This window comes from Streptopelia decaocto (genome assembly GCF_964273445.1).
Source record: "Streptopelia decaocto genome assembly, chromosome: 17".
Taxonomy (NCBI): domain Eukaryota; kingdom Metazoa; phylum Chordata; class Aves; order Columbiformes; family Columbidae; genus Streptopelia; species Streptopelia decaocto.
The window spans coordinates 12,264,182-12,283,315 of NC_138672.1; the positions used below are offsets into that span (position 1 = coordinate 12,264,182).

The window sequence follows — 19,134 nt, forward strand, 5'->3', positions numbered from 1 at the left end:
TGCTTAAGCAGACACTATTGCATATTTTTAAGTTAGCAAAGCACTCATAATTTCCATAATTAAGAGTCACAAATTGGGCATGGAACACCTAGCATTCCAAAAAAGCAAATCCACCACTTGAAATAAAAGCAAAAAACCCCTGATGCTAAGCTGTTTAAAAACAATAAATGTCCCAATTGCCTTCCGTTTTCTGCTGTGATCTTGTCATCAATCTAAGGCAAAAGCATGAGAAAACTGACTTGTTTTGTTTTGTTTTTTTTTTTTTTTAAAAAGGACAATATAATTATATCATCTAATTGTATTATTATTATTATAATACATAATATATAATTATTGCTTAAATATGAAAAGAGTAAAACAAGTAATTTGTGGTAAATAATTATGGATATGTGATGTACAGGTAAGTGTATGTGTTTATAAAGTATTTTTTCATCATATAATGCATAGAAAGGTTCAAGTATGGATGGCAGCACATTTGAACAAGTGCCCAAGAACCCACGCAGTCAGTCTATGAGAGGCCAACAGCAGCTCTTCAGAGCAAATGCACAAAGCTTGCCATTAACATGCACACACAGTGAATTTCTTTCTAGCTACATGAATTCCTGAGTACAAGCTGTGTCTTACATATGCGAGTATTCGAACAATACACACACAAGTCTAATTTCCAACCTTCCTAAATTCTTTGAGGTAATGATAACTGCAACACTGAAGCTCTACAAGTCATCTGAATAACGGAATACTCAATCACTTCTCAGTCAATTTTGACATGCTTTGCAAATGTCTTTTGTATCATAACAGAGATGATACGATGCATTATGTTCTAACGAACATCATGATATTTTCAGCGCTAGGTATAATATTGAGGAAAAAATTACAGCAAAAGTCTTAAGAGTTACTTCTCTAAAATATTAACCATAAAAAACAAAAAAAGAGAACCATGTACCTGCTGCTTGTTCTCTCTAGAATATGGTAGCATGGTTGAAACATGGAACATAATTTCATGCCCTTGAAAAACTGTATAGATGGAACAGGTTCCTGTTGTATCATCTGCAAGGGAAGACAACATTCTCAGTAGCAATACGTCCTTTCAGTTTTCTAAAGATCAAAAGATATTTCAGGTCCTTCTACCAAATCTTCTTTAGTCATCCTTTTTTCTGACCCATTTTAGAAAATGTCCAAGCTGCCTGTTTTATGTGGGTTCAAACCTGAGTTTGGAACCTAATCTGCCTGTTCACACATTGACAACTATGAATCCTTCACCTAGCCTCCTGAAATCACACATGGTTCTTCAAGCCATGATGCCCCACTATCATGAAACAAGTAACATGCCAGGTTATTCTTCACCCCATTCCAATACAAAATTAAACTGTCCACCTTGAAAATACAGGTCATATAAATACTTTTCTTCAACTGCATTCTGTACCAGTGGTTTCAGCTAACCTGACTTTTCCTGGTGGAGCAGAGCACTTAGCATCCACATGAGGAAGTCTGTTTTGGGATTGTATTACTTCTACAATACACACAATATGCACATGCAATAAGCACAAACATTTATATTGCGGACTCCCACATTTTGCTTCAAAAGAGTTCTTACTTTTAGTGTCCAGTCCTCCTCTGTAGCCTGTCCAGCCTTTCAAAGTAATTGTGTCACCCAAGAGATGCAAAAATCTTTGAAAGCTTTCACTTCCGGTTTCTACATGTGGAAGAGAGAAGAGTTACAACAGAAAAGCACATGTAGTAACAGAAGAACTATAAAAAATAACCACAATACAGGAGCAGGTCTTGCTCCCAGGATACAAGGACCAAAGTTTCATCTGAAGTAGTTTCTCCTCATGTTGTTCAAGCCTTTACAAAAACAGCATCCCAGCCTTGCAGAACAGGCTGTGACATCCAACAGTGACCTCTTTTGCTAACTCCAAGACACTGTTCAAATGCATAGAAGAACATGAACGTACTGCAAAAACTTAAAAGAACTAGAAACAACAGTGACTTTTTGCAGGTATCATGAGTCGCCTCCTTCAGCTGCTTTCTTTCTCTAAATCTTACATTGTACAGTCTGCTGCTAGAAAAGAAATTTCAGTATCTTCCCAGTTGTAATACTAGGTTTCCTACAGCAACCTTTTATAGAAATAGAAGATTCTATGCTACAATTTTTCATCCAACATGAACATGAAAATGTAACAAAACTACTGTTCACTGTCCTACTTTTTTAATTTGAATGAATAAAACAATTAAGAAAAAGGTGAAACACTCACCATTGCTGAACATTTCATCATCTGTAAGCTGCCCATCCTTAGCATAAAGGATTCCAAATTTAAAATTCACAGACCCCTGAGACATAAAACCAAATACTATATGATAAAGCAAAAGACCTAAAATAATACTTTCTCTAAGAACTTTTATATACGTACCTTTGTATACAGCCTACACATTAAAACATACATTTCGTAACAACTCCGGTACATGCTCAAGTAGCAGATATCTAATAATTTACCTTTGATCACAGATTATGAATTTTATGATACAGTAAACTGGTGATCTATTAATATTATATTTAAGTTGGTGCTTAAAATTATTTTTCATCTCATATTTTGCAAAGAAATACTACATTTTTTTTAGTGCCATAAGTAATTGATTTCTAAGTTGTCACAAGCATGTCAGTGCAAATATTTCAAATACAAAGCTGTATTCGTTGAACAGGTCTGGGAGCTAGGAGTGGTAAGTTTACATTTACCTCTTGCTCTTCAAGAACCAATAAATCCTGTAAACAAAACAATATCTTTAGCATACTGGTATTAAAAAAACACAAATAAAATTGTAACTTCCTTGTATATTTAAGTTTTGGTTTGAAGTGGCCAGCTCAACTGATAAAGACAGTCTACTTTGTAGTATAACGTAACCCTACTCATCATCATTACCCTGCTACTGAAAGAAACAAACTCATAGTATATCTATTTTGTGACTTGTTTTTTCCATAAAATAATAAAGAAAAATAAGTCAAGAAAAAAAGAAGTCACCTCCTACCTTTTGTATCCCAGGATGAAAAATTTCCCTTGGGCTCTTCTCAAATTTGTCAAGACTCATAGCACTGAAATGTGAATGAAATACTGCTTTATAGAATGGCAAGTACAGATTTCAACATTAAACCACTAACTGGTTGCAGTTAGAACTGGTTAAAAAAGTTCAAAGAGCCTCTCTTACATGGAATGTTTTGTGGCATTGCCATTTCTAACCCACAATACTAACCTCCAAGAATTCCTAAACTTCTTTTGGATTTTAAACCCAGAAATTACTAAGAACCTGCAAGTAGACCAGGTATAAATTCACCACATTTACCTACAAAGTACAGAGCTTTACTCCATCACCCTTCGCTTTGGCTTTATACATAATCATTGTGAACATTTTAGAGGACTCAATAACCTCTTCTATTTTGTAACCTTTTCTCTCTCTTCTAAAATAATTCAAGGCAAGTCAAATGAAAAATGAGCAGCTCAGCATCAAATTCATATGCCAAGAATCCACAAACGGAAGAGAAAAAAGTATTTAAATGTCAAGCAAGATCAACTGCCTCAATAAAAAGAAATATCTATTTTATTGCATTTTTCCTAACTCGTGTTTCTGCATTTACTATTATTTTCACCCATTTTTTCCCCCGCAGCATTAATTTATACAACCGCACAGCATGTCATGGAGTGCTGAACGCAGTCTGTCTGGGCACAGTAAACTAACAGGGAGGTCAAATCTGATGCACCTTTCTGCTGTTGCTTATGCTAGATCACAATCCAGACAGGATTTGCTTTAGTTCCTTTTGAAAGGGATTAAATTGTTCCAATTAATTTAGAAAAAAATAGGTTTATAAACATAAACAGAATTATTTGAGACAGTCCGTAGCTAGATTCATACTGGCTGTGAACAGGGTGAAACGTCAAAGGAATATCAATCAGGCCTAAGGGAAGGCTCAAGGACTGTAAAAGGAAAAGAATAGTCAGGGGAGAGATTTTAGTCCAAGCCCGAGTGGGCTGATCCAGCTGATCACAGATGGCACAGACCCTATGAGAAGTGGGGAACAAGGTCTGAAACAAGCCTGCATTTTCCTCAGTAAAATACTGGAGCATCACAGGATAGAACAGATGAAGGTGTTTTAGCAGGAGTTATGACCTTAGCTAATAGAAGACAAAGCTTCTCCACTCCAGGTTACCTGACCAAAAACATACATGTGGGTGAGTGGAGGGAGAGGCTGGGTTAGAAAGGGGTGTTAGGAAGACGTACTTCAGCAAGTGGTGGGCAGACATGGAAGATCGGGTGCTTCTGCAGGTACAGCACCAAGTACTGACAACTCGGAACACTATCAAAGCCAGCGCTTTAATAGTTAGAAGAAAGGGCTTAGCTCATATTGATGAAGAAGATGAAAGACAGCTGACACTCCAAATCAGAGCCACAGCCCAGGAAATCAGAATTAAGAAGTGAGGCTCAATGGCCTGCTAGCCGCTCTGGCAAATTTAGTGGTCTGGGACCTCTCAGAAATCTTGCGCAGTTGTAGGAAAATCCAGATCTGGTGGTACTGCCTCCACAGCACAACGCATGCCCTACTCCCAGATCTCTCCTCTTAAATCAACACTGGCAGCATTATCCACTGGAGCAGCTTCAACACAGCAAGACACATTTGCTCGTACTCGTCACAGATGAAAGGTTTTGAAGACCCGCAAACTGCCCATTTATCTGGTACACACTACCTGTTCAGTAAATGAAGGCACTTTTTATGGGTTTCTAGAGGAGTTTAAATCCTTAGAGAAGATGTATTTGAAAGAAATAACCTAATGAAATTTAACAAGGGCAAGTGTGGAGTCCTGCATCTGGGCAGGAACAACCCCAGGTTCCAGTATAGGTTGGGAGATTACATATTAGAGAGCAGTGTAGGGGAAAGGGACCTGGGGGTCCTGGTGGACAGCAGGATGACCATGAGCCAGCACTGTGCCCTTGTGGCCAGGAAGGCCAATGGCATCCTGGGGTGTATTAGAAGGGGGGTGGTTAGTAGATCGAGAGAGGTCCTCCTTCCCCTCTACTCCACCCTGGTGAGACCACATCTGGAATATTGTGTCCAGTTCTGGGCCCCTCAGTTCCAGAAGGACAGGGAACTGCTGGAAAGGGTCCAGCGTAGGGCAATGAACATGATTAAGGGAGTAGAGCACCTCCCTTATGAAGAAAGGCTGAGGGAGCTGGGTCTCTTTAGTTTGGAGAAGAGGAGACTAAGGGGGGACCTTATTAATGTTTATAAATATATAAAGGGTGAGTGCCATGAGGATGGAGCCAGGCTGTTCTCGGTGGCAAACAATGATAGGACAAGGGGTAATGGGATCAAGCTGAAACACAAGAGGTTCCACTTAAATTTGAGAAGAAACTTCTTCTCAGTAAGGGTGACAGAGCACTGGAACAGGCTGCCCAGGGAAGTTGTGGAGTCTCCTTCTCTGCAGACATTCAAAACCCGCCTGGACATGTTCCTGTGCGACCTCACCTAGGCGTTCCTGCTCCAGCAGGGGGATTGGACTAGATAATCTTTTGAGGTCCCTTCCAATCCCAAACATACTGTGATACTGTGAAATAGAAACGGTGCCGGGCTTGCTCACTTTATATGCTCTTCTGCAACAAAAAAGAGGCAGGACAGAGTAGGAGCATGCCCACACAGACGCTGGTTGGGGAGGAATTTTCTTGGCTTCCCTGACAGTCTATGTAACACACTAACAGTGAGACTTAGATGGAGACAATCAACAGAATAAAAAATCCTGGTTTCTTCCCTGTTTGCTTCCTCCTGCTAGGGCCACATAAGAACCACTTCTCTAGTCAAAATCTGCAAAACAGTCCCTTTACTGAAGAAAAAAGTGCTAATAATCTTTTTCCATTTTATGTTCTCACTTTGCCTATTCCAGAACAGGCTTTAAAATGACTTTTTGCTGCCTTCTATGACTGAGATTTGGAAACCTGTTTTTATTTTCTTTTTTTAATAAACCTATCATGAAAGCCAAGTAACACAAGGTCTGAATTACAGGAAAAGGCATACAGACAAATATCTTAACTGATAACTTATACATACCTTAATATAGATTTCACTGATAATGTTTTTGTGGGACTATAAGGGAGACATATTTTCTGAGTACCCTATAAAGAAAAAAGCTAGGAGATATTACAGGACATTCAAATTGGAATATTAATAAAAACAAATAAAAGAACAAAACTGTACTAGTTTTACTCAGCCATATTTAGTACTGGTTTAGGAAAAAAAAAAGAAGAAAAACTGAATGTGAAAAGTCATGGATGGTGCAAAACTAATCTTTACTTTGTTTTGCCTGCCTCGCTCTATGGTGCACGGGCTGCTGAAACCAGCAGACTGGCAAACTATTTATTTTTTTATTTTTAAGTGAACCATGCATACAGGAGAGTTTGACGTCAATTGCTTGGATAAAAAGCTCTTGCTGAACATTAAGTGAAAAACAAATCATTAAATAGTATTAGTGAAACCATTATCACACCTGCTTATTTTCGTAACATTGTGTAAAAAAATCCTAAGAGTGGTATAATGTCATTGTCTAAATTGATCACACGACATAATCAAGAACAATTCAGGCAATATTTCTAAAAATCACACAGAGTTGCAGGTAAGAACAATTTAAAAATATCTGGCATCCCAGATTTCTGTCAGAAAGTTTAGTATACTGTTATCTACAAAGCTAGCTTGGTTTTATCTACTATGGAAGAGTTATACGTTCTTATGGTATAAAACAAAAGATATGTACAAAATACTGAAATTCTGAAGAAAGCAAAAAAGCATATGATAAACATATCCAACCCAAACAAGCAAACAACAACAACAACAGAGTAGCAGTTAAATATTTGTTTCTTACTGTTTTTCTCCAAAGTATTGAATGATATTGAGGAATACGCTGATTATTTTGATCAGACAGTACAACAGAGAGAAAGAAAGGGTTCTTCTCTGCATCTGTACCTATATAATTTTGATGAACTGTTAGGGAAAAACAAGGAGCATTATCAACTGCAAAGAAGACACACACAGCTGTTCACGTGTTCACACACAGAGACATGTGGACTAATGTGTAAATATATGCATTCATACGTAAGAATATATACCTATCTACATAAATAACGATATATTTATATACAGATGCGTAAAAAAACTCGAGATAGGTACAGCCTTCAAGGTCAATAAGGGTTTCAAAACATCCCTTTTTGGTATCAGGGATTCCACCACTTAAAGAAACCCATCCTTTGTCTTCAGGTTAAAAATACATTATTCAAGAACTTGTTTTCTGTGCAGAACAGAAAATGTATTAGTATTAAATTAATACCATACTTTTTTCCATATTTAATTAATAGCAATTCAAAGCTACATTGCATTTTCATTGATTGAAACTTCAATCCATTTGCAAAAAGATAATTACCTTTCCCTAAAAAATATCTGAAATACCATCTTGTATGGTACTCTGGGTTTTCCAAATGCACGTCTGTTCTGTGCCATGTACCTGGAGTGTAGTCTGCATTCTGAAATAGAATTGGAAGACTGTTAGATCAAATGCCAAGTGAAAAAAAGGAGAACATAATACAAGCAAAAGCCACTTGTGAGTGGCAGATTCACCAGAAGAGTTTTATTTGTATACTGTTTTTTTAAAAGGCAAATAATTACTTTGAAGTCAGTTGCTGTGCAGCTGAAATTAAAATTTCTCCCTCTCCTTTCTTCTCACTAACTACAGTCTTTTCCTATTGTAACACTGTTACAGGTAAAAGCTTAGTATTCCACTGAACAGAAGATAATTCAATGTGGAATTTTAAGACCAGTGTTTTTAAAACTTAAAGGTTTCGTTTTTTTCAGTTATTCCCAAAATAATCCTCGAGGAATTCTTGCTAGACCAGAGAATGCTCTGGAAGCTCTTCAGTATTGTTTCTGGATTGGCTGATTAAGGTAAATTCCCAAGCATCCCTCTAGTCCTTTTCCACTAACAATTAACATATGCAGAGAACAAGCCATTCTCCAGATCCATTCACCATGTGACCATCAACCATTCAGAGAATCTTTCTGTGATACAAGCTAATCAGCTTTTGAACTGCATGAAACCGAACTAAAAAGACAGTTTACGGAACACGATCCCACAGACATTCAGTGCAGAACAGTCAGATGGTTTTAAACTCTACACCCAGTGCTGATGCAAACAGATGGTTAGTAATAGTTTACTGTTAATATCAGTTCAATACAAGCTTACCAAGACCTTACATACGTTGCAAGAATATGAGCTCGCTTTGTTCTGATATTAAGATGATATAGGCAAGCATAGCTGCCAAAAGGCAACTAAGGGAGGAAAAAAAAAGCGCAGCTATAACCTCATCACACTGAGCAATAAACTTAAAAGCACAAAGGTGAGTTTGAACATATTAGTGTCACCAGGATACCAATTTAAAGGGATCACCTAGAGACTGTGAAGTGTTATTCAGAGGATAAGATAGGTATTTTTCTTCTAACATAATCAGTTGAGCAAAACGTTACCAAAACTAAATGAAATACCAGCTTTTCCCTTAGAAAATTAAATTGTTGAGATGGCATGCTCTTAAAAGAAAAGCTAAGGTAGACTTTGAGGGGCAGAAAAAAAAACCAACCCACAACACACCATCTCCCTCCTTTTACGTTCTTACATTCACAGATTATTCAGCATTTTTCAAGTCCTCTTAGTAACTGACTGCAAATACATCTTTCGGTGGTGAAGAATAACTGAGGCTGAATTATTTTTTCAGCTTTCTATGAGTATCTTAGCTACTTACCTCACCAGAGGAGCCGTTTTCCACACGGAACCGCCCAGCTCTTTGGATGGCTCCATCAGCATCACTAGATATAAGCTATAAGAGAGTTTAAGATAGAGGTTCTAGCTCCAAAACCAGCCATATCATCAGCACTCATAGCTTACTACGGTTTCTTCTTCTCATAGGGATCATACGACCATTCAGAGAGAAGGGATCAGCACAGATATTACTAATTTAACTCCAGATTTGGAATGACTCTAAGGAGGCATGAGCAGGATAGCTATTTACTCTTCTGGTAGATCCTAGTACTAATCAGAAATTCTCCCATCTCAGATTTTGGCTGCACTAACACACAGAACACCTACAGAGGGACCTGTCTGCTTTCCAGAAGTTCATCTTGAAGCTTGCTCCTTTCAAAACAATGGCATGATGATTCTTGTCTGATCAGTTTTACTAAGCTTAAAACTGTACTTGTTGGCAGTATTAGTGGAACTAGCCGTCTTCTACTGCATTTTCTTTATTGATATATTCAGGAGACAGCAGCAAAAATCTCCAAACATAATACTCAGTGATGATACAGAACAATATAAGGTACAGGAGATGACCTGGTTTGCTTCCAGCATTAACATCAGAAAATATGGCTCACAGAATCCCAGAGTGTCAGGGGTTGGAGTGTCCTGGAAAGCTCATCCAGTGCAATCCCCCCGGAGCAGGAACACCCAGATGAGGTTACACAAGAAGGTGTTACACAGGAATGAGTCACCCCTCAGTGTCCTCTTGTCCAGCTCCAGAGCCCCAGCTCCCTCAGCCTTTCCTCACACGGGAGATACTCCACTCCCTGCAGCATCTTGGTGGCTGCGCTGGACTCTCTCCAGCAGTTCCCTGTCCTGCTGGAACTGAGGGGCCACAACTGGACACAATATTCCAGGTGTGGTCTCCCCAGGGCAGAGCAGAGGGGCAGGAGAACCTCTCTGACCTACTGACCACCCCCTTCTAACCCACCCCAGGTCCCATTGGCTTCCTGGCCACAAGGGCCCAGTGCTGGCTCATGGTCACCCTGCTGTCCCCAGGACCCCCAGCTCCCTTTCCCCTACGCGGCTCTCTAATAGGTCATTCCCCAACTTATACTGGAACCTGGGGTTGTTCCTGCCCAGATTCAAGACTCTACACTTGCCCTTGTTATATTCCATTAAATTTTTTCCCTGCCCAACTCTCCAGCCTGTCCAGGTCTCTGATGGCAGCACAGCTTCCAGTGTCAGCCACTCCTCCCAGCTTGGTGTCACCAGCAAACTGGCTGACAGTCACTCTATTCCCTCGTCCAAATCACTGATGAATATATTGAATAATACCGGCCCCAGTACTGACCCCTGAGGCACTGCACTGGATACAGGCCTCAACTGGACTCTGCCCCACTGACCACGACTCTCTAGCTTCTTCCCTTCAGCCAGTTCGCAGTCACCTCACTACCCGCTCATCCAGACCACACTCCCTCAGTTTAGCTGTGAGGATGCTGTGGGAGACTGTGTCAAATGCCTCACTCAAGTCAGGGTAGATCACGTCCACCGCTCTGCCATCATCCATCCATCTTGTTGTGTCCTCATAACAGTCAATGAGGTCGGTCAAGCAGGACTTCCCCTTGGTGAAGCCATGCTGACTGCCCCTAATGACCCTCTTATCCCTGATATGCCTTGAGACGGCACCAAGGAGAAGTCGTTCCATCAGTTTCCCAGGGATGGAGGTGAGGCTGACTGGTCTATAGTTACCCATGTCCTCCTTGTTGGCCTTTTTGAAGACTGGAGTGACATTTGCTCTCCTCCAGTCCTTGGGCACCTCTCGCGTTTCCCAAGACTTGGCAAAGATGATGGAGAGCGGTCCAGCAATGACCTCTGCCAGCTCCCTCAGCACCCGTGGGTGCATCCCATCCGGACCCACAGATTTATGGATGTCCAGATTGCCTAACTGCTCCCTAACCCAGTCCTCATCAACCCAGGCAAACTCCTCCATTGTCCTGCCTTCCTCTGGGCCTCAGCGGTGCGGGATCCTCAGGACAGCCCCCGGAAGAGCAGACAGAGACAAAGAAGGTGTTCAGTAAGTCTGCCTCTCTGTATCTTCTCTCACCAGGGCACCCACCTCGTTCATCAGTGGGCCTGCACTGCCTCTGCTGTTAGTTTTATCTACCATGTATTGGAAAAAGCTCTTTGTGTTGTCCTTGACTCCTCTCGCCAGGTTTAATTCTAAGGAGGCCTTTGCTTTCCTAGTTGCCTCCCTACACCCTCTGACAACAGCCTTATGTTCTCCCCAAGTGGCCAGCCCCTCCTTCCATGATCTATAAACTCTCCTTTTCCACTTGAGTACGCCCAGCAGTTCCTGTTTAACCACGCAGGTCTCCTGGCTCCCTTCCTTGACTTCCTACGTGTCGGGATGCTCTGATCTTGTGCCCAGTAGAAACAGTCCCTGAACACCAACCAACTATCTTGGGCCCCTTTACCTTCAAGCAGCCTTGTCCGTGGGATTTCCCCCAGCAATTGCTTGAAAAGGCCAAATTTTGCCCTGCTGAAGTCCAGGGTTGCAATCCTGCTTGCTATCCTGCTCCTGCCACACAAGATCCTGAACTCCATCATCCCATGGTCACTGCAACCAAGGCTCTCAACCTTTACTGCTTCAACCAGACCCTCCTTTGTTAGTCAGGATGAGGTCCAGCAGGGCACCTCTCCCAGTCGGCTCCTCCACCCTCTGTATCAGAAAGTTCTCGTCAAGGCAGTGGAGGAACCTCCCAGACTGTGGCTGGCCGGCCGAGTCGACCTTCCAACAAACATCAGGGAAGTTAAAATCCCCCACCACAACCAGGGCCTGTGGCTGCGAGGCTGCTCTCACCTGTCTGTAGAGGCCTTCTCAGGTTCCTCACCCTGATCTGGTGCCTGTACTAGATCCTGCTTGCTATCCTGCTACTGCTCATTTGCAGCTGAAGACTTCAATGGTTTCAGAAATACTATGGAAAGACAGTCTGGTCTTTTTATAAGGGAATCCAGGGATTCTCAGCCCACTGAAACTCTCTTGGCTGTTAAAAAAGCTCAAGAAGTCAGTCAAACATACGATAACATGGTAATTCTGATGTGTTCATCAACACTGCTTAGGATCTCTTTAAGAGAAGAGGAGAAGCCTGACAATGACGTTACATGTTACTCCTCTCAAAACTGTAAAATACTAGGTTGCCATATTATCATAGCAAATTTTTGAAATGGGATCTGAACAACTATGCAATGGTGTATCATTCCTTGCTTCCCTCTAGCAATCCATGTTACTCTAGGATAATACTTTCTCCCTTCACTTAGTGGAAGATTTATCACAACATTTTGAAGTTCTCTTTGCTCCTTATTTGAAGTGGTCTGAGGCTATGTCGGGAATAAACTAACATGGCAAAAACTCCAACACTTCCTGGTGCCTTGTATACACTGTGAGAGAAATTATACGGACAACTGGTTGCATTAGACCAGCGGGAAAGACAGGAAATAACGTTTAGGGCAGACACGTAATAAATAAAAGGTGGAAATTACTGAGCAATTGAGATGCTGCTGTGCAAAATATTAAGCAAGAAAGCTTCAATATTGAATGCTTAAAATCTGAAAAGGCAACAAACAACTTTATACGTTTGTACTCCAAAAGCTAAAAAGGCACGCTTTCATAAAATGCTAGCAGAATTTTAAAGAAAACCAATCAAAAGACAAGAGCATTCATGTGAGCTTACTGTGAATTTATAATTACTGATACATTTTTTTTCAACAAAAGAATCCAAGCACAGGTGATGAAAGAGCCTGTTAGCAGAAAGCAGTTCACCTGCTTTTTTGATTAAAATACCACATCTAATGTACACAATGTATGGAAAGAAAAGAAAGATAACTGGTGTTCTTGCAGTGCAACTTCCAGCAACTACGACATCAGTTTACACCCTATTTACATACACACTAATAAATATACTATCCAAGAAATTTAAATTACAATAAGTAGAAAATTAATGATTAATGATTTCTTCTCCTCAGTTCTTTACCCCTCCCCACTTCTGTTTTCCTATAATAAGTTTATGAAATTTTCTTATGGCCTTATATACTGACTGATGTTATTTTAACTGCTGACATACTGTGATTTCCAGAGTGGATAATCACAGAATCGACTGGGTTGGAAAAGACCTCAAAGATCATCAAGTCCAGCCCTTGGTCCAACTCCAGTCCATTGACTAGATCCAATCTCAGTTTAAAAACCTCCAGGGCCAGAGAGTCCAGCACCTCCCTGGGCAGCCATTCCAAAGCCTGACCACTCTCGCTGCACAGAATTGCTTTCTAATCTCCAGCCTAAATTTCCCCTGGCAGGGTTGAAGCCCATGGCCCCTTGTCCTATTGCTGACTGCCTGGGAGAAGAGCCCAACCCCCACCTGGCTAGAACTGCCCTTCAGGTAGTTCTAGAGAGTGCTGAGCTCAGCTCTAAGCCTCCTCTTCTCCAGACTAAACAAGCCCAGCTCCCTCAGCCTCTCCCCACAGGGCTTGTGTTCAAGTCCCTTCCCCAGTCTTGTTGCTCTTCTCTAGACCTGCTCCAGCACTTCAATCTGTTTCGTGACCTGAGGGGCCCAGAACTGACCACAATACTCCAGGTGTGGCCTCCCCAATGCAGAGCACAGGGGAAGGATCACTGCCCTTGTCCTGCTGACCACGCTGGTTTGGATACAGGACAGGATCCCATTGGCCTTCTTGGCCACCTGGGCACACTGTTGGCTCATGTTGAGCTTCCTGTCCATTAGTCCCCCCAGGTCCCTTTCTGCCTGACTGCTCTCCAGCCACTCTGTGCCCAGCCTGGAGCGCTGCAGGGGGTTGTGGTGGCCAAAGTGCAGGACCCGGCACTTGGCCTTGTTGAACTTCATCCCATTGGAATGGGCCCATTTTTCCAGTCTATCCAGATCCCTCTGCAGAGCCCTCCTGCCTTCCAGCAGGTCCACACTCCCTCCCAACTTGGTGTCACCAGCAAATTTGCTGATGATGGTCTCAATCCCCTCATATATATTACAAAATCCCCTTTATATATGACAAAAAAAGAAGTGCCAACTTAATCTTCAAAGAAATGCAGAATAACCGACAGATTTTAGGGATTAGTTTTCAATCTCTTTATTCTGACTAGTTCTTTAATTGTAAACCCTCTCTCACTACTCTGAGGCATGTACACATAAAATCACACACACACGTACACATACACACATGAGCACGCACACAGTTTTTAACTCCTATAATTGCAAGCACTTCGTCAAATACTACCCTAATATTGGGCAATCTTCAGCTTATAAGAGGAAAAAAGGTCCATTTCTGGGCATAAACACGATATTTATATAACACTTCCTGTCCCATTATGATGAAATATTAATAAATGATGTAGTAAAAAGATTTCCTAGCACAGGTCTAATATAGCTATTCTGAAGCTTCTTTCTATTACCCTATAATTTTCAAGTCTGGCTTAGAAAATACCTTTTCCAAACTAGATCCAATGTTTTTTTCCTGGAAATGAAAAGGATTTGAGCTTTGCATTATGAGTTGCTAAAATCAAAGGACAGGTTACGTAAACTTACAAGCTCCACCGATCCGTAGTGCTTTCTGCTAAACTCTCCACGTCTGCAACCCAGATCTTCAGAGACAGAGCTGGAATAGAAATGCTTCATCAGTGTACATAAGTCAACTAGCCCTAGCGCTTCTGGAACACTATACCTGCCATCAACAAATGTGATTCCTGCTGAACAAGGCATTGTGAGTTTCCTATTATTTTTTTACTTTTACAGGAAAATCAGGTAATCATGGCAGTGCTAGAATTTTCCTTGTGTGCTACTTGTGTTCTACAAAATTCATTTTTGTGGGCAGGTGTACTAGTTGCCTTAGAAACCACTGTGAAAGCAATTCCGATCAATGAACACTTGTTACCATCAGTACAGGTGGCAGAATGTTATGGAAACAGCAGGCAAGAGAGATTTTGCTGTTGCTGAGCTCTGAAATTCAGTCTTTGACCAAATGAAGAAATATACATAAGGTGACAATTCAAGGACTGGGTTTAAAAACAAATAAATAAAACCCAACAACAGTCACTAGCACAATAAATCTTTCCAAGCCTTGGGAAAGCCAGGTCACTGTTTTATGTGTCTGACATCTGGACAACCCCAAACACAAATACAATACGAATTAGAAAGCCACCACAAAGAGCATCTGGTCTCCTGTGCTTTGAAAAGAGCCATCTCCACCGGGATAATTTTTAGACGCTTTTGAGACATGTCATATGTCCACAAAGCAAGAGAAAAACCAAACTGAGGTTCATAAAACTGAATTACTTTCTGCCTTGTGGCAAAGCTTATCTCAAAATGCACAAACCTAGAGGAAAATGTCATCTCATTAATTACCTGCATGATAAACCCTGGGAGGCATTTGACCCTATGAAGGCATTTGAGAACTATTTGCATACACACGAAGTCCTATAGCTTAAGTTGGTGATATTTCAGCTGAGTGAAAAGTCAAACTCTATCAGGAAAAGCATGCTGAGATCTGAGCATATTAATTCTGCAGAGATAACAAAGTCAGCAGCTGAGAAAAAGCTTTCAAAAATAAAATATGAAAAGAGTATTCAAAACCAAACATTGTATAACTAAGAAATGGATATAGGGATACATCACATGAATATACTAATGTAACAAAATGCGGGTTATCGAGTTAAAAGAAGGCATGACATGAAAGCCATTAATTCAGAAATAAAAGTCAAAAATGTATATTAAGGTATATGCCTGGCAGCTGAGGTAAAGAGTCTGGAAAGTAAGGTCCAAAACATGGTGGCAGAATTAAGAGCAGACCAGATACAGTGTCCTAATCTTAATTAAGATCATTAAGACACACTCCAACAACGACTACTGCAGTAACATTTCCCAACCAAGGAGTCACAACAAAACAAAGGACAAAGTGAGGTGCAGAGTAAGTTTGGGTTCTACTGTACATATATTTTTTTTTTTCCCTCAACATGGAAAAGATTATTGTCCTCCATACTCTGTCAGGGTGGTCAGCACGGCTTCTAGCAAGTTCTGGAGGCTGATTAGCCCCAAGAAATGTTCACCATAAAGACTCTCTGGTGTCTATGAGAGAGAGGATATTGAAGGAAACCACCTGATCAACAAATTTATAGTTTACCTGCACCTGCAAACACAAAGCTCTTCACAGCTGCTGTGATGTCTACCAAACTATATTCTCTATCCCATGAATATATCCTCTATTACAGATTATTAATAACAAAAGCAAAAAAACAAACAACAAATAAAACCAACAACCACCCACAAACAAAAAAAGAACCCAAACCCTTTGGTCTAAACAATCCTGGTATGGTTATTAGATTTCTCCTTTTTTTTTTTTTCCCTTAGGATTTCCGCGATGACAAGTCATAAACCAGCTGCCTGTGGGAGGCACTCCAACATACTCCGACACTTTGCATTTCATCAGCATTGCTGGCCACACACTGACAGGGAGCAGGGCTCTTTCAGAGTTCTGTCACTGTGTGACAGACACAACGAAAAGCATGTAGACAGCTGCCAACAGCATTATACACCAAATAACAAGGAGACAGCACCGTCATTCTGCAAGGAAACCGGCAGAGGCTTTGCACCGCTATTCATCAGGTCTGAAGAGCTACTGCAATAGCGTGGCCAGCCCCCAGTGCAAGCCCAGAGTCACGGACACCGATGGCAACACAGGTAAAAAAGAAAGACGATATCCATGCATGCTTTGTAAGGTGAACCCACAGGACTCCATGTCAGCCCAAATACCTAAGATCTATCCCTACTAAGGGTACAGAGATTCACAAATGCAGCGAGACGGCATATTCATCAAATGATGCAGAGAACACCAAAAGCAAGCTAGTTTGATGGGAGAAATAACCTATTTTCTTAGATCACATGATATAGATGGAAAACACAGACAAGCTCAGAAAAAGCATAAAGAAGTTTATGTGCCTGAAAAGTTTATGTTCCTATCCTCTCCACAAACTACATTCCAATAATTTAAGTAAATACAGTCTCTCACAAACTACATTCCAATAATTTAAGTAAATACATTCTCTAACCACAAACCACACCCTCTGGTATCAAAAGCATTCTTCCAACACTGTTCTCGCTATTTCAAAAACAGGCGTATATCTGATGAAAATGCTGATTAAAACAATAGTGTTTTAATATTAATATTCTTATCCATTTGTATCCCAATTCAAAGTACCTAAAACATAGTCAACTTTCAAACACACTAGCAGTCCTTTTAGAAAAACTAGAATTGTACTCAAGAGCTAACCTCCTCCTCTTCTCAGCCTAACCACTTCACATCACACTTCTATTTCACATCATACTTGTCATCTACTTCACACCCAGCAATTAAAGCAGAATCTCAAACCAACATAAATGCTACATAGAAAACCCCAGGAAAGTTAAGCATCTTAGCCTCAATATATGCATAGGTAAAATTTATATTATCATGCTATTTGCATAACTGCATATATTCCCCAATGAATTCTAGCCTGCATACCTCTTTGGCGCTCCATTCTTAGTTACCACCAAAATTTATACCGATCAACTCTCTGACATGTCACATCATTTAAATTTTAAAATATGCTATAATAGTAACTTTTCTTATTAATTTTCTTCATTGGATTACATCCTTCATCCACCCTGACCTGATCTACGTCAGGAAAACACTGTTCCTCCAGTTACGCCAGTTCCAAAATGGTTTTCATCCTACTAAGATGAACTGCCGGCACTGAAATACTTAGATTAGTTTACCAGTGGCTCAGGCCAGTTAGGCTTAATTATCTGAAATTCACTTATATCACGTTTTAATACAGATGAGCCTTTATTCACAGGAAGAAAAAGCATCTTACACACACTTTTACAGCACTTAGGGTGTACTCCACCTCGCTCTCCCATTTCTTTGGAAACACAACAGCTGCCATATAAATGTATAACAATGAAGAAGAGGAGAGAGGACTGGCTTCCTCCCATTTCAACAGAGGCTCCTACAAACTTTAACAGTCCTGAAAGCTGAACAACAGAGCAAGTTTAAACACATCTGCTAATCTAAACTTAGGTGGATATTTTTAGGATCCTAGTGTAAAATCACAAGTTCTGTCTCTTCGGAGCTTGACACTGGAAAGCACTTTGCTTGGGGGCCGGGGGGTAGTGGCAGAAGGAGGTGATTTTGCAGACTGACCCTGTGCGGTCACGACAGTCTGCATCCCTCCTGGGGTATCCATTCTCCCCGCTACCGGGATCTCCGCCTGCCAATCGGTTAACCCGTTTCCATGGCAGAGGCAGCTGCGAGCGCTCCGCAACCGGGTCGCTGCAGCTCCTGTTCCAGCGGCCTCCGCTCGCACGACCGTGACGCTGAACAAGCCACGAAACCGCGCCTGAAGCCGCCAGTGGGACTCCGCCCGCGCCACCTGCAGCAGCTCGAGGGAGGCGGCGGCAGCTCCGGCACTCCCGCTGTTCCGCCGCCCGCGGGCCTGGCGACTCTCCAGCTCCACCGGCCCCCCGGGAGCACAGCGCCGCCTCTCCACCACCGACAGCGCGGGCCCGCACCGCATCGCGCCCCGCCCGAGCCCGGCCCCCGCCTCCGGTACCGCTGAGTGAGACCGAAGAGCCGGGTGGAGGCCGCCTCTGCGCCGCTCAGCTCCATGCGGCCGGCCGGCCGGCCCGAGGGCCCCGTCGCTCCCGCGGCTCCGTCCCGCGCGGGAGAGGCGATGGGCGCTCCGCGCGCACATTGCGCTGCCTCGGCGCGCCCGCCCGCGAGCCACTCAGGCGCCGCGCGGCCCCGCGCTCCGGCTGCGCCCGCCGGGAGCTGTAGTCCCGCCCGGGCACGAGCGGAAACGGCGGGCCTGGGAGGCGGTGTCTCAGAGCTCGTCGCTGTTTAGGAGGCGCAAAAGCCTCGGCCAGCTTTGCACCCACCTGTGGTCTGTGCTGCACCTTGAAGTCAGGCTTAACGCTACCACTGCTGCATGAGTAACCGCACATAAAATGTTTTCTCAGCCCGCTCCCCGACAACTCGGAATCTTTACAAGTGCAGGCGTCTTATGGACTGATACCCTCTATTGTGTTCAATTGCAACTGGCCAACAGAGTGAAAGGTTACTGGGGAAGGAATGACAGCTCAAACCAGTATTTTTCTTTAACAAAGTAAAAAAGTCAGACAGCAGTTGGCCAGGCTTTGGCTTGCTAGCCCACTTAATCACAAGTGGGTCTTAAACGATCCCCACCTGTGTGACTTAACACGTAACAAACCAGCAGCACTTTCAA

General features: G+C 42.1%; 1 protein-coding gene across 6 annotated transcripts in view; it reads right to left on the reverse strand.

Annotated features, from left to right (window-relative positions):
* GARNL3 (GTPase activating Rap/RanGAP domain like 3) overlaps positions 1-19,134 on the reverse strand; it is a 57,654-nt gene that overhangs the window by 32,055 nt on the left and 6,465 nt on the right. For 2 of the 6 annotated variants that reach the window (XM_082067482.1, XM_082067481.1), the window contains exons 2-11: positions 14,405-14,474; positions 8,821-8,895; positions 7,452-7,551; positions 6,897-7,015; positions 6,089-6,153; positions 3,025-3,088; positions 2,735-2,761; positions 2,256-2,331; positions 1,595-1,693; positions 944-1,047 (exon numbers count right to left, since the gene is read on the reverse strand). In XM_082067482.1, coding sequence (XP_081923608.1) covers positions 944-1,047; positions 1,595-1,693; positions 2,256-2,331; positions 2,735-2,761; positions 3,025-3,088; positions 6,089-6,153; positions 6,897-7,015; positions 7,452-7,551; positions 8,821-8,895; positions 14,405-14,474 — 799 coding nt within the window. Of the gene's footprint in view, positions 1-943; positions 1,048-1,594; positions 1,694-2,255; positions 2,332-2,734; positions 2,762-3,024; positions 3,089-6,088; positions 6,154-6,896; positions 7,016-7,451; positions 7,552-8,820; positions 8,896-14,404; positions 14,475-18,462; positions 18,684-19,134 lie in introns of those variants that run through there. The other 4 variants (XM_082067483.1, XM_082067485.1, XM_082067484.1 and 1 more) reach the window with 4 other exon arrangements.